This window comes from Onychostruthus taczanowskii, unplaced genomic scaffold (genome assembly GCF_017590055.1).
Source record: "Onychostruthus taczanowskii isolate IOZ18803 unplaced genomic scaffold, ASM1759005v1 scaffold1, whole genome shotgun sequence".
NCBI classification, from domain to species: Eukaryota; Metazoa; Chordata; class Aves; order Passeriformes; family Passeridae; genus Onychostruthus; species Onychostruthus taczanowskii.
The window spans coordinates 31,127,946-31,149,055 of record NW_024496525.1 but is presented as its reverse complement, the minus strand read 5'-3'; the positions used below and the strand labels follow the sequence as shown (position 1 = coordinate 31,149,055).

Sequence of the window (21,110 nt, the reverse complement as noted above, 5' to 3'; positions counted from 1 at the left end):
TCTAACGTGGCAAACTCGCTCTGAAAGAAAACCACTACTCAGCAATTAGCACCTCCTTTTACACTGCCTCGTTCCCTAGAGGAACAACAGGGAAATGTTCTTAGCTGCAATCAATACTCATAAGCCAAAAGGACAAAGGTACAGTTTTAGTAGTTTAGCAGAAGCAGAAGAATGGAAGCGTTTACCCAAATATTAATGCACAAATTAACTACATTATTAAAATTTGATTCAGACTTAAATAATAAATAGGTGGGCAAAATATAATGCAAGACTTACTCAGTAGAAGTGAATTTTTAATTATCTCATGAGATCTACTTAGAAAACAGGACTAATAATGTTAACAACCATAAATCCAAACCCTTCACACACTTTTTTCGTAACACAGCAGTGAACTGTAAACCTGCGTTTACTGGTTAATGCTTCAGTCATTTTAAATATTAACTCAAGTGTTTCCTCCTTGGCCATTTCAATTTTTAGCACCAAAATTAGCCCAAAAAGAGGTACTGGTACAGCTCGATGTTGTAAATGAATTGTTTACATATAATACTTTATATATTATACACACATACTGTACATTCACACATCCACACAAACAGGAGGCATATTTAAATGAATATATTCTGTGTTTCAATTTGTTGTCAAAGACTTAGGAGCAATGGAAATAAAGCAGAAGGGGTAATATTTTACATAGTAGGCAACTTTAATGCTGTAGTGCACTTATAAAAAAGTCCAACTCTCCCTCCCAGCTCAGCAGCTTTTTTTTAATATCACTATTCAGAAGGATGCAGAAGTTATTGCCTAAATGTTATTCTATACATTTCCATCGGAATTCTCAAAAACACTTTAAATTGCTAACTAATTTACAACTTAACTATTTTTTCTTGTTACAGCTTTAACTCATTGGCAATTTTGGAAGCAATGTTTTTGAAAGCTATGGATGTTCCCGATATCCGCTTAAAGCGAACTCCGTTCAGGGACAGTCTTGGCAGTTTACACACCTCCATCTCCCACTGTACAAGGTTTTCCGCGTGCCCATCTCCATGGACACAGAAAAGCAAGAAACGCTCCCTCTGTTCATAGTCACAATTATTGGCATCCAGGACCTTTCGGATTTCCCTCATCATGTCATTGGGATCCATGGAGCTGGTGGTTTTCATGCTCCAGGTAAAACGCAGCGACCGAGGCTTGGCTTCCTTGTTCTCGTCCTTCTGATCCACAGCTACATTGCGGCTGAAAGACAGGAATTCCGGAGTGAGCAGGGCCAGCCGCCCTCCCCAGGGGCCAGCTTAGCGAAGCCACCACTGAACACACACCGCCCGGATTAGAGCAGCCCTGGAGGCTCCAGCTGTGGCCAAGCCCCGCTCCCCCAGCTGCTGTACACACACACAGTCGGGGGAAAGCTGTAGCTGCTGGGGCTGGGACAAAGGAATGGCACGAGGTGGGACACGACTGGCACTCACTGGATTCAGGAGCACGGGGGCAGTGACCTTCTGGAGGCAGAACTACGTGCAGCACCTACAACTTGATTTTAAGGTAGGTTCTGCTCAAAACTCTACTCTCGGGCCATGGGGGCAGCTGAAACACCAGCTCTGTGCTAGAAGTTTCTGGAACACTGAAATAACAGCTCCCTGTGGCAGGAGGTGCTCAGCCCAGGCCCTGGGAGGTGCCCACTAACACAGAATGGGGTGAGCCCGTGCACAAAGGTGCTGGGAGTTCCTCTGCATCTCCTCCAGGGCAGCAGCCAGGAGACAGAGCCCTGGGAGCTCCTGGAGCCCCACAGCAGCTGGCTGCCAGCAGAAGGAAGGACAGCAGGACCAGAGTCACCCACCTGCTGCCCAGGAGCCCCTGGAGCTGGGTTGGCTCAGTTACACCCTGGCCTTCCCGCTGGGGCATGTTTGGGATGATGCTAGGGACACACCTGCTGCACACCCTGGGGGCTGCCTCAGAGAGGAGATGCTTCCTCCTGAGTTGGTCAGTAACTCATTAAATACCAACCACTGACTGAGGCAGTGATGAAATCTTCTGCAGCTACAAGCTCTGCAGTTAAGTGCCTCTGAGGGGGATGTGCATAAAGAGAGCTGGAAATCACTATCAGACACCTCCTCAACACAGTTGGTAAAGATGGTGAGAGGGTACCATTATTGTCACACTTTTAAGAGATGAAGCACAAAATACTGAGGGTGTGTTACCCAAATCTGTAACATTTTTTTTTTTTAATAAAAAAGCTTTTCTTTTGGTATGGGTAAGTGAAGTTAAACAGGACAAATGAAAGAAAGCTACCTACGTCAGGGAAGGTATAGGGTGGATATTAGGAAAAAACTTTTCACCAAAAGAATAATAAAGTACTGGAATGCTCTTCCCAGAGAGATGGTAGAATCACCATATATGGATGTGATTAAAAAAAGGCTGGACATGGCACTTGGTGCTGTAGTCTAGATTCTGAGTTGAGGTGTTAGGACATAGGTTGGACTCGATGATCTTAGAGGTCTCTTCCAATTATTCTGTGATTCTGTGAAATGTTCCAGAAATTTCTAGTTTGCAATCATTCTCCTACTTGAACTAAAATCAGTAGTCATGCTGCTAAAGAATAAGGAACTACATTTGGACCTCCAGGGACAAAATACAGATTTGCTTTGTGACTATTTGTACACTGCCAGTCACCTCTTCAAATGTAATTAAATATATTGACTGTTATACTTTACTATTAAGTAACCTAACCCTCCCCCAACCGTGCAATTTAGGTCTCATGTTGAGCCTCCACATTAAGCCAAGCTGCTCTTTGAAATAGATAGCAATGGTTACACCACATTTTATTTCTACTACCATTAAGCAGGCAAATATGAAAAAGTTAAATAAAAAGTGATAGCAAGGCCGCAACTAAAGAAATATATTTCTCAAATATAACCTATTTCATAATTCTTCTATTTAAAGATTTCTTGTGACTGTGAGAGTCATAAGACTATGCAATGTGATATGCCAGATGTTACAAAATTCATCACACAAATTAAAGAGTATTCTGTTTTAAGGTTTTAATTTAATAAGACTGTGAAGGGCCAGGGAAAACCCCAACTCTTATCCAATGCTCATTTTATTTTTGGAGGCTTTTCCCACTTGAAAACAGTTGGCAAACCCAGCAGTTTGATAATTTCTAATATTTTTTTCATATGCTGATTTTGCAAGAAGAGTATAACATGAAAAATATTTAACTGCCTGTGATTTTGGAGATGAGAAATATCTTATCACCTTCCAGTGGTTATTCCACACATTTGCAGCCTCACTAGAGACCACTCATCTACACATCTACACAACAACAGCAAATTACAATGACTAAAATGCAAAAAAAAAGAAAAACCACACAAGGAAAAAGGCAACAGGAAAGATGAAAGTTTAGAACCAAGTCAGTCAGTGCTTTAATAGCTGTTTTGCAGACAGAAATGCTTCTTGTTTAGTTCCAATGACTTACATGAAAAAAAAAAAGCTGCTGCCTGAAGCCACTATGCCACATAATCAAGGGAAGAAAGGTTCAAACTCACCTAAGTAATGTTTTAAACAAAAATTTTACCCTCACCTTGAGCCCTCAAATCTCCCGTTCCTCTCATATTCAGTCGGGAGCCTCAATGAAAAGAATGCAGAAGCAAAAGGAAGTGGGAAAGAGAAGACAAATCTTACACTACAATATATAATATCTGAGTAGCTGCTAAAAGATACTGCAATCATTCCAAAGGTGTGTTAAAATACAAAACAACAAAGATGTAAAGAACTTGGTAGGTTAGGACAAACTCAGAAAGTAACATATTGTCAAACCAAATGGAAGTGTATAAACTACAGTTTTTAAACTGACCATAACTAATTTTAACAGTATATGTTTATGCATTAAATCTGCAGAACTCATGGAATAAATCTGAAGTTATAAAAGCAGAAAATGTGAAACTAAAGTTACAAAGCATATTGAAGTGACTGTATTATTTACTAAGTACCTCTTAAAAGAGGAATAACTCCCAAGTATTTTTAGGCTAATGTTATTTAAAAGATTTTATCTGGAATAAAGTATATATTTGAAAAACTCCCCATAATTATTTACAGACAAGTCTCATCACCTTGTGTATTTGCATGCTCATGAGATCTGTGTGTTCAAAGAATACCAAAGCACCTTAATGCAAAAGAAGAAGATGCACATACATTTTAACAGAGCTTGAAGAGCCAAATCCAAGATTTCTCAAGCTGTGGTAACTCTAGCCCAGTAATTCCACACTGATGCATCTTCCCCACCCAAGAACAAGCTTAAGCTTTCTGTCTTCTTGCAGTGCTTAAGGCTACACTGCTGGTCACTACCATCTATTGAAAGCCCAGAGTCAAGAAGAATTAAAGGGAAATTATCTTTCTCTGCCTTCCCATTGTTGAAGGAGGATGGTCCAACATATCAGCACTAACTCTGCTCAGGGGGATGCTGCCTGTACCTGCCTTCACCCAGACTAAGGCAGTGCATGGCTTCCCTGAGTAACACAAACACTGAGGCTGGGTGGCAGGTGTCTAGGGACAGGAATGTAAGACAGTACCCTTATTTTTTGACGCAGAGTGATATTTATATCAGGGTGTGTGGGGAGTTACAAGGTGTGATTTCCTCCCTTCCTTCCTTTGAGAGCTCTGGTGAGGGATCAGCAAGGTGACTCTGGCAGTCTGTGTCACCGGGGAGCAGGAGCTGTGAGGGGCAGGTGGCAGCACTGGCTGCATGTGCCACAGAACAGCCCAAATTCAACTCAGGGGCTACTGCAAAGCAACTGCACTTTACAGGGTGCAAAATTGCTCAGCTGAGAGCTGCTGGTCATGGCAGCACCCGAGCAGGACCCTGCTCTCTGAGGTACCACACAGCTCGTGGTACAACAGGGACAATCTCACTGGCAAATGAACAGCTGTAAGCAAAAAAGATACAGAAAAAATGAGAAGACAATTGTAAGTCCCAGTGCAAAGAGGGCAGTTATTGAATGTATTTTCATGAGGTCTCGTGCTGCTAATCTATGGTGGATATAAGAGAAGGTGGAAAAAGATTTTTCATGCCTGTATATACCAAGAGCATGAAGTCATCCTGTATGAGAGCTCTACAGGACCAAAAAAGGGGTAGGTGGAACCACCACATGTACCATCTGAACAGATTCTCCCCTTTCAGATGATTATTTTACTAAAGCAACCAACAAGTTAGAAAACTCTCCTCAACTGAAGAATTAAGAGTACTTAAACTTCAGAGAGCCTTCTGTGTCCCTAGGAAGTGGAAGATGTCAGCTTTAAGAGCTGCAAACATTTACAGATTTTTGTTGGGTTTTTGGTGTTTTGTTTTGAAGCTTGCCAAAGGTTGCAGAAAATGGGAGCACAACCCGTTTCCCCAACAATGAACAGCCTTACTGTTGTTGGAATCTGTCCAGAAAAGTCTGTTAGGAAAAATCTCTAGTGATGTTCTGACACACTTTTCAGTTTGAAATTAAGCCAAAGTGTTCGGTGTGGAAACCACTGTACTCTAAATCTAAGAAAGGTCATTATTTAGAATATACCTGCCACTTTGAAAGAATAAACATTCTCATGGAAACCTCTCAGAAAACCCTCACTTTGCTCAGTTTTTCCATGCATCAATGTTCCATTCAGCGAGCAGGAGGAGCTGCATAAAGTGACACAGAACCTCAAATGTGAGCCATCATGCCAAGCTTAGGAGAGCTGTGCCAGTCTCTCAAGGTGCTCCTTCCTTCATGACAGACATGGTTATGGTCCAGCTCTACAGCCCAGCACTGCTGCCCTGGGACAGGCACCTTCTGTCCTGCCAGGATTGCTCTGGTTGGGGTTTGTGAGTCAGATGCAGCCCTGAGGCCTCCTCAATTGCTAATACAATCTTCACTTCTGTGCTAGTTTATGCTCTAAATTTTCTGCTTTTGCTTTTGTTTTACATAAACTGATTTTATGGACCAAGATGCTTCTTGGTCTTGAGAATGGAACAAATGCATAGACAAATTCTGTTCTCATTTGTCATGCCATGCCTATACATTATCTACCCCATGGTTTATGAAGGGCTTTCACAAATCTGATTGTTTCCACACATCTGTCCCAGATTATGCTGTGTTTCCTGTTCTTTACATCTTTGTATGCTTTTTTAAAAATCCAAGTAAACACAAAGAAAACTGTCTAAAAAGATACTGAAAATCAACAAAAAGTGAAAGATGATAAAACAAGATCAATTTATGGAAATGGAGAAATGATGCTGCAATAAAATCCAGAACATTGAGTCATTTTTGCTGTCAGAGAAAAAAAAAAGTTAAGACTTCCACAATATGCAGATTGGCAAAGACAGTGCATAGTACAAGATTTATATATATATATATACACTCACACATATATATATATTTGATACCTCTGTGTACTGAGCACAATATTAAAACTCAGCAGTTTAACAAGGAGTGACTGATCATCTACTTTCATTCAGCTCCCTAGAACTGGTGTTGTGGCACTATGTGCTACTGGGTTACTGTAGTTCTTTCAGAACTACAAGGACAGAGAGTTCAGGGAGGATTCATAGCAAATATAGCCAGGAGAAACTGCCAAAAGCCCCAGCATTTTCAATTTTTGTACCTACATACAGATCAGGTATGGAGGGACACCACACATTCTCAAAACAAAATTTAAAAAGCATACTGCTCCTGTGCAGGTTGTGTAACACTTAACGAATTTTTTATTCAAAAAGACACATTCATGGAAGCTGTAGCAGATATTTCCACCATGGTCTGAGACTCCTGGCCTCAAGTCAAAGGTAATTTTTAAAAAATTACTTAAAATTTACCCGAAGTCTCAAATTTAAACGGTAATCTTCTAGTAAAACTGTACCCATATTAGCATTTCCCATCTTTCTTCTGAACAAACTAAATGCATCCAGCTGTGGGGGTTTGCACAGGTCACAGTCCTTTGTTGTAGAAGTGGCCTGCACCCCACAGCTGATGATGCACACTGGGTTAAAGCCACTGTCACTGCTCAGTTCCAGCTCTGTGCTGAGTTGCATGGTTTCTTTCCTTAACTAAGTTGTTGCATTTTCTCAAGTCAGCTGTGACAATGCCAGCCAAGCCAACCAACACCAGTTCCAAACATGGACATGTTTGGAAGAGCACTGATTATTATCACCATGGCATGGAATTTACTCAGTTCATCAGGTAGGGTGCTTTTAGCCTTGCACTGTACATAATAAATCCACATTCAGGCAGCAATTTACATATGTCAGGACTCCCTAATCTAAGCATTTCCTTGAAATGGTCTAACTCCAAATTACAGTCACAAGCAGAGCCCTGCATTCTGAAGGTTAAAACAGATGCCTGGTTTCTGGTCCCATCTCCCTGGCTTTGATCAGCAGTAGGAAACTGGAAGTACCACCCTTTCAAAAGTTCAAAGATATGGTACAACTAAACAGGCTATTACAAAACTCTACTGGAAAATTTACCTGCACATCAAAACTGTATAAGCAATTTTCATGCATCATAATGGATTAATGAGAAATATAGCAGCTTAATTCATTCCCAAATTGCAAAACGAAATTCAATCCTTTGGCCTGAAACGTGAATGAGACATCTGAGCTTTTCCCTTTTGTTAATAAATTTGCATAAATGTTGTACTTTTTGTTTAGAACTGAAGAGCTCTATTTGCATTTCAGCTGCAACTCACTTCAACAAATGCACCCCATTTTAAAATAAATATACAGCTCTTGAATCTTCATTCCATCTTCCACACAAAACTGTTCAACTCACAGCTGTGCTCAGCTGCAGGCAATGCTTCAATCCTTTTTTTCTCTTCAATATCATAAAATAGAGATAACATAAATTTAGCAACACTTACCTTTATTTGCTTGCAACCTTATGTTTTGTTTATACTTTCATCATTGTTATCAAACACCTCATTCTTCAAACATAAGCATGCTAAGTGTATTAGTACAGAGAACAGAATTACTTTGGCACTACCAACACTATCAAAGAAAGAAGAATTCACAAGGCATGCTTAGCATCTTGTTACACAACACAGATGGTGCCACAGATTCTTAGGTATCATCATGAGTTAATGGATTTATTCTATGCTTTCCTCTGAAGAAAGAAAGTATTTAGTTCTCAGCAGGAAGTTTAGTTTTCAGAAAACCAAGGCTAGAAAAGCCAAATCTTTTGTTAATTGCAGGAGCCACTTTTTTTTTTAAATATAAATAAATCCTACCTTTTGATAAACCTGAATGACATGTTTCTAAAAGAAATTAAGCCAAAATAATAATTAACAAAAAAATTTGTACAAAATAAACTGAAAAAGTCATTTAGAGCAAAACATGCAAAAATATCTCATTTTAAATGCACAATTAAATTACACTTCAATACATTCTCAGATTAGGCAGATGATTTAGGGGCTGAAGAGTCAAACTTCTGGCACTCTTACTTTCAACTTTTTCTGGGAAATATGTAACCAGTATTTCTTATGAATTAAAATATGTACTGGTGTCAAAACACTTTAGAACTCAAAATCTGCAAGGTCAGGTAAAAATATGTTTGGATTTTCTTCATACTTTTACCATGGAAAGCAAACACTACCATAATTATATCCTGAGTATCTTCAGAGTTAGGTTTCTTCCTTTCTTCATAACATTAGGTCAGCCACGTTGTGCTAAAAACTGCCTTAAATATTTAGCTATTTTAGTGGCAGAAGCTGTAACAATTGGCTACACCAGAACATAAGTAGTTCATAACCCAAAGAATTCTGATTCCCCATAGAGAATGCTACAATAAATTAGTGAGTAATAAGGTTTAAAAAAATTTATTTAACAGGAAGAAACATAACCATGTCCTTCAGTGGCACCATCCACCTCCTCAGTAGCTTGTACAGCACTGAATATAACAGAGCCCCAGCTGCAAGAGATCCTCCAAGAGCAAACTAATCATCTGTAACTGTGCCATTGTGTTACAACTGCATGTTATTTAATCAAGTCCAGATGGAATTTAAACTACTGTCAAAAGTCGTGGGGAAAGACTTCTTCAAGAAAACCACACTGCACTGCAAAAGTTGAAACCCTGAAGTAATGATAGAAGCTTGAATGCTGCCTAAACAACTGAGTGAAAAGTTTGCATGTTCACAGTTTGAGCACTCACATTTGGAACGCCAAATGGAAAATTAAGTAAGGATATTACAAACAAAAGTACAGAAAGAAAGATGTGCCAAAAGGATGTGGCTGATTAAGACTAAACTTGACATAAAGCAGATGGCTTAACACTTAAAAAATATTCAAATTAAACTTCTCTCTCTCTCAACATAAAAAGAAGGGGAAAAACCCAACCAAATTTCCTATAGCACAGAGTTTCCCAGGGAAGTGTTACCTGGCAGAAAACTGAGCAAATTAAAACATTTATCACAGGCTAGACTCATATTCTTGTTTTGCAAAGAAGCAACTTCTACATTTTAAAAGAAATTCACTCTCTAAACTGAAATCAGCCATTTGTGAAAAACTGGGGTGTGGCTTAGCTTTATTTTGTAGGAATGGGAGACTGCAAAGGTGATACTGAGAGGGAGGCATCCATAGTTATAAAGTAGACAGGAAGGAAATGGCTTGCTGCTGGCGTGGTATAAGCTTAAAACAAAAGCTAGCAGGCCAAGATCAGAATGATCTTGTCCAAAAAACTTCACCTGATAAGGAGTGTACAAAAGCTTGATGATTATCTTAAAGCAAAGACAAACAAGCCCTCGATTCTGTGAATGCAAGTTGTGGATATCAATGGTCTGAAGTATGTGGTATGGGAACTGACAGGTTTTAAATAGAGAAGAAAAAAACCACAATTTTCAATTTTAAGGTTTGTAGTAACTAATCTAAATAATACATGGATTTGAAACCAGAAGTTCAGTTAGAATAAAAATTGTCAGTTCAGGAGCAAGACCTGCTGAAGCTTGGCTTTGGCTGGACCACCACACCTTCACACCTAACACAGAATCTGCACACCAACTAAAGGCCAAAGTAGGAATAAATTTTTTAAGGTTTGATCAGACTCCTGCCTAGACTGAAACACTAATACTGCCATTATCTTAAGATGGCCTGTGACAGCACTACTGCCAACAGAAGCTTTTATCTCCTGCCCCTACCCTTTCACCTGTGGTATTTCTATTTCTGTGTTGCCAGCAAAGTTATGCTGGAAACACTGATGGACTAAGTGACTGGGAAACACAACCTGAGCTGCTAATGCTACATCAAATATCTAGACTGGGCTCCTAGTTTATGCCATCTACTGATGGACTATGCAGCCACTGAGCAGCTTTTCAACTGAGCTGAAATGTTTCATCTCTGCAGCATCTGTACCTCAGACATGAGGCTCTTCTGAAGAGCACAGAAGACACAGCACAGACCAAACTGTCTCACATTTAATCCCATTTGACTCAACTCCCAAAAACAATTGGCTTCTGTAACCAAAACAGACCTAAGAAGAAATCATAAGCAACTGCATTTTAACTTGCAGAACTTCAGCCATTAATCCGTGAACGTGGACAAAAATCACCTAAGCAACGAGGTATTTCTACTACAAAAAAGGACAAAGAAGGCAGGTAGCACTAGTGTTTTAAGAGGCTTACCTTCTGGTTAGTTTGGAAGTCAGTTTGCTGAAGAGGTTGGTGGAGCCGCGGGCGCGGGTCTGCGAGAGCGGCGCGGCCTCGTGGGACAGGCTGGGCGAGGCGGGCGGGCCGTTGTAGGTGGCGGTGCGGCGCTCGCGCAGCTGCCCGTGGAACGTGCTCCGGCTGGCCGTTCCTCTGGGGAAACGAATACGGTCAGGGGTGGTCGCACTGCTAATGCTGTGGGTTGAAGCAACGGGAGTTCTCTGATCGGGAATGGTGCTAGGGCAGAAAACAGAACAAAAAAGAAACCAATGCTAGAACGCCTTCGCACGGGCACCGCGGTTCAGCAGGAAACACAAAACACTACGTTCTACGGTAAAGCGTAAGCAGACACTTTTATATAGGCCAAGGTTGGAAATACCAACATTATTACAGCACTGTATGGAATCAAAACTCGTAAGAAGTTAGGATTAAGAGGCTGCCGAAACAGAAACCTACATAGGCAGAAAAGTGCAACAAGGAGTATCCTGGAAAAGACCAGATAAGCCAGGCCTACAATGTTTTGTTGAGAAGACTGATAAAAGAGCAGACCAGTAAAGTTTCCTCCCAGGAAAGAGAACAGGTAACTTTAATGTCTCTCCCTCCACATTCTGTACATACATCTTTGAAAGTCTTGCTAATTTGAAAGTATCCTACACAAAATTCTCTACAAGCGAACCGCTCCGAGCAGTGAAGTCCTTCGGGATACACAGTTAAAGTCTCCCACAAACTTTGACAATAGGGAATGTCCAATACTCCTAACAATAGGAAAAAATTAAGGTTCACTATTGCAGGATTATGTCACAGACAGCCTGACACACCACAAGACAAATGTAAACGAGACTAAAAAAATGAGGAAACACACATCTTGTGGGCAAAATATACTAGAACAATCTAGGACTAAAATTCCACAGCACAAAGTTAAGAAGCAGTGGGTATAAGTTAGTGTCACAACGATTTCTGGTTCTTACATAGGCCTGAAGTTATCTGCGCCATTGTCTATTGGAGGCAACATCATCTTCGTGTGCACAGAGGCTGACATGGACATCGACTTCTGATGTCGCAGCCGAACACTGGAGAAGGATGTGGTACAAACTGAAGCAGGGCTAGCTGCGTAAGCGAACATTTCTGTCAGGCTGCGAGGGGGTTTGGGTTCAGGCAGAGGCAGAAAGAAGAGCATGATGGACCAACAACAAACTACTGCATAGAAAAAAAGAGCAAACTTTTCCTTCTATTAACTGGTTTATCAAAGAACACGAACTCTCACAGCCCTCCTATGTAACAGCAGTCACTGCCCTACACTCCCCTTAAAAAGCATCCTTACATGGCACTGGACATCTCTAAGTGCCCATGCTCTTACCATTAGCATTAGTTTGCAGTGATACCCTCCTTGATGTACAGAACCTGAAAAACTCAGAATTCCATGCCAAAGCTCTACGATAAAGCACTGATGTAACTTGTATTGCTCTTAACAGTAAACAATGCATTAAAACCCCCACCAAATGCACTTTCCAAAAGACTCATGATAGCTCCATTACTACAGCAAAATCCTTTCTTTTCAGAACATATCCATGTTAAAAGAAATTAGTGAAAGCTGGGCATGCTGTCAAATCTACATCAGATAACTGAGAGACTTCACAGGTACAATCAAAACCAAAAATATCATGATCTTTAACAGCTCCAGAGAGGCCAAAAGAAAAAGGCTGCTAATAATGAACCAGTATGTGTAGTAGGCACTGAACATGCTTGCTGATCTCTGAAGAAAGAAGAATGACTGTTGAAGAGCATCTTGTATTGCTTTGACCATGAACAGTAAATTCTCCAAATCACCATTCAGGCTTTGAAGGAAAGTATAGAGCACTGTCTTAGCAGAATGGCAATGGCCAGTAAGCTGCCAGCTGCATGGTATGTTCAAACAGGAGCATTAAATTTATTTATTTAGGCCAAAATACTCTTTGCAGCTTTCACATTATCTAGTAATAAGGACAGGAGAAAAGTGAGTAGGCACAAGATGTTTTGGGCCTTTCAGACTACACCACCACCTCATTCATCTGAAGTTTGCTTTAAAAGTAAGACAGCTATAATTTAGAAATTTTGTTTAAGGTTAAGAAATCAATAATTCTCAGTGACAGTTTCATGACACTGCATGTTCACTTCCAAATTACTTCTTGGTTACACACAAAATCTCAAGTCCTGTTACCGAATTCTGGTACATCAGACTCTGGAGAGAAAAATGCTAGTGCAGCTACAAGTGTCAGCTCCCCCACTTCTCTTGGCTCCCAAAGCACCAGTGCAAAGCACCACACAGCTCAGACATCTGAACTGATAGCTAAAATGCTTAGCAAAACATACTTGGTTTTGGTTTCTTTTTAACTTTTCAGGATCTGAAAACTTCATCTCAGTCATGCATCTATCTCAACAATGTTGAATCCATCAGGATGACAACTACAAGCACTACTTACAATGAAGCCTTCAGTACAGGCCCAGCATTTACAATGTCCCAGGGTTATAAGGAATTTTCAGAAAATTAACATTAATCTCAAAAGTAATACCCTGAAGTCACACAACTGGTCACTAGTCTCTCAAGCTCTTCCAGCTCATTTCCTCTATATTTACTGCAAGAGATAAAGAATCTAGTTTTGCAACACAAGACCCAAGTTTTTAGTCACCTGCCTCCAAAGATGTGACACCTAAAGGTATCAATAAAGCACCTTCTCCTCCTCTGATGCTTTGCTAGAAATCAGCATCTTTGGATTGCTAGCCTGGGAACACAGGAACAGTGAACTAACAATCACCAATTAGTGCCAAGGCTTATTAAAAATCTGAAGCTGTTGTAAATCATTTGTGTTACAAATGATTTAAAGCAATTGCCTATCATTATGAAGAGTGTTTCATGAGTTCCCAAGTGCGTTAATTAATGCTCAGGCTTTGGAGGAAAGCCAACAGAGTTGTCTCCAGCAGCAGGCCTGTGTCAGCCACACAATGTGTTAAAGCAGAGATGGGAGACTCAGAACTCTTTGCTTCTACCAGCCTGGCATGGGTCTTCAAGACTACTTTCTCCAGCATCAGATCGACTGACTATTGATTCTTTAAAGTTTTCATACTTTCAGAAATAGTGCCTTCTCAGAATTCAATGTGCAAGATAAAAGCAGAATAAGCAATGTTTTGACACTTTTTTCTACAGAAAAAAATTAGAGATTTTAAATGTGTGCATCTTGCCTTTTATGGTAAGTCTCCCAAGTTTTCCCTGAGTCACAGTCAGTATCTGAGTAGCTATGGAAAATCTAAAATCTAATCTGTAATAAACCAATTACAGCAATTACTCTAGCCTGTAACACTTGCCACCAACAGACCCTTCAAAAGCATAGAAGTAATTTTTAACTAAACCTTGGATATGTACAATGGCCAGGTTCAACTTCAGATCTTGCTTTAGAGAAGAAAAAAGAAAAAAGAAAAAAGAAAAGTTTCTAGAGTTACTTTCTGCCAAGCTGAGAGTATAGTAACATCAAAGATTAATTCTGAAGAGCCAGTGCCATCAGTCACCCTGTTGATTTCTCCTGCATTAAAGGCCCCTGCACTTTATGTGACCAGTCAATGCTTTATCCAGTTACAGCAACAAAATACATTCAGATGTAAATTCTGAATTCTGTGCCAAATCACAGTAATTCTGAAACTGTGCCAAAATGAACATGCAGTTTAGTACTGAAGTATTTCAGACAATGAAAGGGCTCCAACTGTAATAAATTAGCAATGCATTCTCATTACCTTGTCTGTTTTTAACCCTCTCTAAAAAGTAATGAATGTAATAATCAAAAAATGCATGATAAAAGCTATAAAGACATTTTTTACCTGTGCAAATATAAATTCTCAGACATTTCAAATAACCCAAATAAGGCTAGTTTACAGAAATGATGGTTAAATATCATATTGACAATAAAAGGTAAATTACACAAGGAAAACCAATTATGAATGTAAACCACAACTAATATAATTGTCAAGTGCTACTCAATCTTAACTTTAAGGACTATCTATGACAAAGCAGAAAACATCAGTTTCCTGAGAAAGTAAAAGCTAGGGAAATAAAATTACTTCATAAGATAGCTCTTTATGAGTATGAACTTATTCCCAAATTAATGGAACATCTAAATCTCAAGCATTCCTTGTAAACAATATCTAGCAGCTTTCAAAAATGCAATAAAGAAACTGTAGGCAAGATATTAGTTTCAGGATGGACAGAAATGGTACTAAACCAAGTAATCAAGTAATAAAAAATTATCAAAACTATTATGGACAGAAATATTCATTTTCTCAAAGAGTGTTTGGAAAGAAAAAAGCTATTAACATATCAAATCAGAGAAAGGATGGTGAGCTTTACCCTAAACAACTTGGTAACATGAACAAGGAGTAACCAGTGGAGGCTGAGACAGACACACAAGGGACAGCACCAAAGAGCTGTGCTGTACTTCACAGACAGGTGACTGCAGGCCCAGCTGGCCAACTACACTTCTGGCAGCCTCCAAACTTATACCTGACTCCTCCCATTTGCAGAGAGCTAGGAGGAAGAGACAGGGTCAAAGTCATGTTCTTTATCCCTAGGCTCCAGGAATCAAACAGGGAATAGACAGGCTGTCCAGTCAACATCACAACTCCTCATCAACTGCCAAAAGGAGGGAAAAAAATTTGTGCAAAAATACAAGTTAGAAAATAGTTATTTTCTTCCCACCCTTTAAAAAATATAATAATATTAGGAAGGGCTGGAGAAAATTTGGAAGCATAGTAGAAGGGTACACATTCTTTTAAGTACCAGCTATCTGAGTGCTCTCCTGGCAAGCGTTAATTACTTAATTGTTACCATCTTTTGACAGCAGTAAAATTCTGACAAGAAGGGCTGGAAATTAAAATACCTCAGCCAGCCAGGAAATTTGGTGGTGTTCCTCCCAAGTGCTACTCTATACCTGATATCCATGTTCACTATAATATTATTTCTGACAGCTCTTCTCAGTCTTTGCAGGATGGCAGTAGATGTGACCACGGTGCCAACACATAGAGTGGTTAGCTCCAGTTCCACTGCATGCTCTACTCAGGCTTTCATTCAGTAGATTAAAAAGAAATTTGTTATTTCTCTGATTGTTTTCACTCAGAATACGGAGATACCCTAAGGAGGGAAGCCGCTGAGTTCTGTAAATCATGGGAAACAATTAAGACTGCCACAGTATCGGCAAGGAACACTGTTAGTCCAAGACAATGGTGAATCACCATTTCATCTTTGCTTAGATAAAATTACCTTCTCCCTGAGACTTTGCAGCAAAAATGGTATTTCAAATAATCCCAGTGAAGCAGAGTTTAGAGTGAAATACAAAAAGAGAATGGCTGAAGATTGTAGTCTGACACTGAACAAGGCTCTTCTGCAAGCATGTGCTGTTTGGCCACAGGAGTTCACAACAAATTTAAAATGAAGGCTGCTACAAATATTTCATGTATTTAAACCAGAAATTAGAAACTTCCTTTTACATTCTAAGTATAAAGATTATAAAATTAAATACAGGAAAAAAACCCAAGCCCCAACATACTTACAGGTGCTCCATAACCAAGGATCTGTCTGTACTCACCTTTCATTACGAATTACATTAGAATATCACTTATTTTTAAATTAGGCATTAGAATTTTTTTGGAAAGGTGAAGACAAGCGACATACACCATAGGAAGACATTTCATATACCTGTTCTCCTTGCCATTTTGTATCACTGAGTGCCTATCAGCAGTGGTTCTCTCACTACAAACATATGTGTTGCGCCGTGTCATTGCTCCAGGGGTAGTATTATTCTACAATTAAAAAACACAGGTTTGTTATTCCCCACAGAAGGCTTTTCTGAGGTTAGTCTGCATATAATTGAAGGCTTTTTACTTAATGCTAGTTCTATGCAGCTCTAAAACTTACAATAATTAAATAACTTAATATACAAACTCTATCTAGTATTTGTAAGGAATATTGCAATCGGAAAAATTAATTCTAACAAGTTGTTCATGTATTTCATATTGATGGTTCAAAATTAATATTCCTTAAAGTTTTTAATTACAAATGTTCTGAATTACAAATTCTGAGTATATACAGCATTCTTCTACATCTGCATAGTCTGTGTCTTTATAGCCTATTTTTGAAATACTTTACCACTTGTAGCTTGGAGAATTTTCCTTTAAGTTAAAACCATACCCTTAAACAAGATAGGAAAAGCAAAGACTTAACAAACAAATGTGGTAAAATTCAGTGGGAGGGTGAACATGGACTTTTTAATATTAAGCTACTATGAAACACTAGACAAGTTTTAAAAACAGGGAAGAATAAGAGACAAATTGCAGAGAATTTTAGTAAGACATTTTTTAAAATACACATTTCAATACAAGCATAATACACTGAGGAAAAGAGAACCAGGGGAACTTAAACTACAGACCTTACTTGAGAGGGGAGAAAAGAAATAGAATTACTTTGCCTCTGTCTTTACAGAGAAAGAGGGTGGAGATATGCCCAAGTTGGCGGTCAATTTTCCAGGAACGACTGAGAAGCTATAGGTAATTCACAGATAACAAAATTATAAGAAGTTAGATACAATTACTGTAGGAAAAGCAGGGTGGTCCAGACAAACATGCACCCCCAGGTCGTAGAGGAAGTTAAAGCTGGCAAGCCTTTGTATTTTTTTCTCCCCACCCCAAGAACAAAACACAGGAAACTGCAAATGGTTGAAAAAGTAGAAAAAAACCTTTAAAAGTTTTCTTTAAAGAAAAGGATCACGGGGCAAAGCAGGAAGCAAAAAAGGCTATAAACTTCAAACATCACTGCTGGGGAAAGTCTTGGAGGAGGTCAGCTTAAGGGAATGACTGGTCAGCACCTGGATAAGCACATGTTGAGTAAGGAGGGCCACTAAGAATCAGGCAGGGGACTTCATGCTCAACCAACCTTTTGGAGCTCTTTGAAGAATTATGCTATGACGGACAAGGGAAACTCAGTGGATTTTAAAAATAGCATTAAGAAAAGGTTTCGCATAAACGGTCACAGGAGAGAATCATGGCAAGAAGGATTAAAAAAAAAAGAAAGGAAAAACTAGTTCAAGCACAAAAGCAGAGTAGCCAAACCTTTTTTGTTTCCGAACCTGAAATAAAACTGTTAAAGTGGAGTATTCTCAATAAATACCAAAAGTGCCTTAAGGCAAAATATCTGCTGTCTAGAGAGTCTCAAGCAACACATTCCCTGAGCTATTTAACCTTGAAGCCATCTTGTCTAAGGGACTGCTGACTTGTTTGTTACACATCTTTTTACACAAATGTACAAATTAAAATGCAACAGTGAAGTGCACAACATCCTGGTGTTAAAAAGTACAAAGACAAAGGATATTTTAGACTGGCAGAACAATTAATTAACATGTTAAATGCATGCAGCTGTCTAAAGGGTTCTCAAATATTCTTCATTAGGGATAAGCATGTGCCAGGCATCAGCAGAAGCCTTCCTGGCTCTTTCCTTGCACTTTATTCCTTATACATTCTTTGTCTTCATATACATTTATTTATTTAAAAAAAACCCACCACTAATTCCTCCACTTTGACATTTCCCACTGTATAAACTCCTCTCTCTTTACTAAGCATGCCAGCAATGAAAGCTGTGCACCTAAGGTGAGGTTTTGTTTATCTGCTCTTGGGAGGTCACACTGTGCAGGACACTTCTTGGAGACCTCACAAATCAATGGTACAGTGAAATATTGCTTATTAGTATTTGCAGGTCATTTTGTTCAGTGTTCTGAACATACCAAGAGGATGAAGAACCTAAAATATCCAACACTGGTCTTCTGGTAGGAAACAAGCACAATAATCAGTGGCTTCCTTCTTTCCACCTGCTCCCTTTGAACACGAAATGTTGGTTTCCCTCGAGGAAACACCACATGACATCACAATGTATTGTCATGTTGCACATCTGGAAAGATAAGACTGCAATCTCTGTGCTGGACCAGACTTTTAAGACTATTCATTTTCAGGTTTGAGAGTAGACAAGTTTTGTTATTCATATCTGAAATGAGAGTACTGCAAGGACACGCTCGCCCAGCTCATTCTGAAATGCAAAGATGGGAGCATCAGCATACATTTTTTCCTGTTTGACTCAGATTTCAGAGGTCAGAGGAAGAGATTTAAGCACTTCAAGGTTTCAAATTTCAGTTTTGGCAAGAATAGTCTTGGTATTGGGGCCTTTACACTTTCTAGTGTATGACCTTTCACGATTCATCAAGGAAGCTCTTCAGCTGTGACTTTTTGTTCAGCCAATCTACAGACTGTTAATCTCTGGACATGACTAAATAGCACAGGTGCACAGCACTGGAAACTGGTGTGAGCAGCACCCCATTCCCTGATGGAATGACAGCTCCCAGGGTCAGGGTTAGCTGCCTAAGTTCATCTTCATGGCACTGTCTGCCTTCTTTGCAGGAGGAGCTGACACAGCACAGCACATGTTGAGACTTGTGAGCACATGCACAAGGCCCATCACTGCACAAAGGATGAATTTGTGGCACAGAGTCCTCCTCTTTTCCTAGAGAGAGTCTTGTGTGCACTGCTCAGGCAGGCTATTTCCCATTAAGAGACACCAGGAGAAGGACTGATGAAAAACTTTCATAAAAAGCTTCTGACTTACAACAGTGAGGCAATCTATTTAATTAAGAGCACTAGTATGGTATTTGGTCCTGGATGACTTTTCAAATGTACCACCTGTCCTCCTCTTCCAGTTTTCTCAAAGCTATTCTAAGGGCTCTGGGACAGCTGTATTATAACACTGAGGAAAAAAATCCAAAGCTCTAAGAAACAAACAAGGAATTATTAAGACACAGATATATCAGTTTTTGCTAACTATCCCATGTCTGTAGCAGGTTTTCATTATTAATTTGGTATTTGCCCAAATAGCTTGAAGATTTTTGAGGTGTACTTGTTCACCTTGCAGAACAATTTTGTTTACAAGAGTTTAAACACTCTGTCAACTTCAGAAGTACAGCTTGGAGCCCCTCACTCCAGTCCCAGACTCAGCTATCTGCTCTCCAAGCACAACTCTTATCCTTAAGTGCAGGCTTTTATGCTTGGGTACTCAATAACAGTAGCACACAACTGACTAAGGGTCTCCAGCAAGGACTGGTTCTACTGCTTTTGCTGTTCTGTGAAAATATTAGTTGTTTGTATAGGATATTTTTATATCTCTTCAGTGCTTTTTCATCATATTACAGATTTCAGGACTTCAGTGTTCAGTAAAACAGAAACGCTCTTCACCTCAAACTTTTTTCAACCTCAGGACAATATGGTAACTCTTATATATTTTTTTTTCCTTCTAGACACATGCCAACACTGTCAGAAACAGAATTCCCTTCTCAGTTGCAGGAAATGAGTAAAGAGACAATTTTAAACACTAATTATTGAGTGACAACATAAGTCTGGTTTCCTGTTCACCACCTGGTATCATGCTAGTAAAAGATCTGCTGGACCAGTTGCACACTGAGTCAGGGAAGCATCATATGGTCACAAGCTGAAATTTTATGTCAGGTACAGTAGTAAGAAATTTGAAATAAGCCTAGTGGAATAGATCCCCAATATTTGGGAGTGGCACAGAATAGCAGATGAAAAGATATTGAATGTAAAGTATGTTGTAACTGTGACACAAATCTTCTGAACAAGGCACCATACAATACCAAGTGAAGTCCAAAGGAGGAAAAAAACTGATTTGATTATCCTACCATTTTGGGATGCAATAGCTAAGAACTGTCTTCTAAGAGAAAACCAAATCTGAATGGTTTCTGCACTGATCAAGAACAAAGGGAAACTGTGCAGGACCACAAAAACAAAAAAGGGTCCCCCAAAATCCTGAATTCTTGTTCACATTTATGAACAACAGCTGCTACAGTAGAAGATGTGTTCTCCAAGGAAACTCTTGGGCTGATACCTTGAGACAAGACACTACCAGCCACTGAGCCAACTGACAATACAGGGTCAATAAAGTAAAACAAGTTTCATTTCACTTATTTTGCTTCAGACTGTCCTGCAGCTCAGGAAATTATGTTCTCATTTGCTGTAAGTAATGGTGCTAATTATTATGACCAAAGACCTATGACAGCTTTGTGGGATGAGTTAAAAAAAAAAGTTCTGTTGCAAGTTGAACAAAGGACTGAGAATTCTTTTCTTCTGAAAAGAAGGAAGTTTTTCAATACAAAATTCCGAAGTTTTAGAAATTAAATGTCACATGACTGAAGCATTATGTGAAAACAGATTTCCAACTTTGCCTTTGAGGGAGAAACCACAGAGAACGCAAGTTAAAGCCAAAATGAACAAAGGATTTTCTTTCTTTTGGCACACTGCCTGTTGCTAAACCATGAACATTCACTACTTTTGCTCCTTTGTATGTTTTTTTTTGTTGTTGTTGTGGTTTACAGGCAGGTGGGGGAAGCCCACAAGGACAAAAGTCAGGCACA

At 39.4% G+C, this 21,110-nt stretch overlaps 1 protein-coding gene across 14 annotated transcripts in view; it reads right to left on the bottom strand.

Annotated features, from left to right (window-relative positions):
- Window positions 1-276: 276 nt before the first annotated feature.
- MARK3 (microtubule affinity regulating kinase 3) overlaps window positions 277-21,110 on the bottom strand; it is a 61,218-nt gene continuing 40,384 nt past the window's right edge. For 2 of the 14 annotated variants that reach the window (XM_041401599.1, XM_041401606.1), the window contains 6 exons: window positions 16,346-16,449; window positions 11,598-11,762; window positions 10,609-10,866; window positions 8,224-8,250; window positions 3,569-3,613; window positions 277-1,230 (listed from right to left, as the gene is read on the bottom strand). In XM_041401599.1, coding sequence (XP_041257533.1) covers window positions 885-1,230; window positions 3,569-3,613; window positions 8,224-8,250; window positions 10,609-10,866; window positions 11,598-11,762; window positions 16,346-16,449 — 945 coding nt within the window. In that variant the 3' untranslated portion in view covers window positions 277-884. The remainder of the gene's footprint in view (window positions 1,231-3,568; window positions 3,614-8,223; window positions 8,251-10,608; window positions 10,867-11,597; window positions 11,763-16,345; window positions 16,450-21,110) is intronic. The other 12 variants (XM_041401661.1, XM_041401669.1, XM_041401678.1 and 9 more) reach the window with 9 other exon arrangements.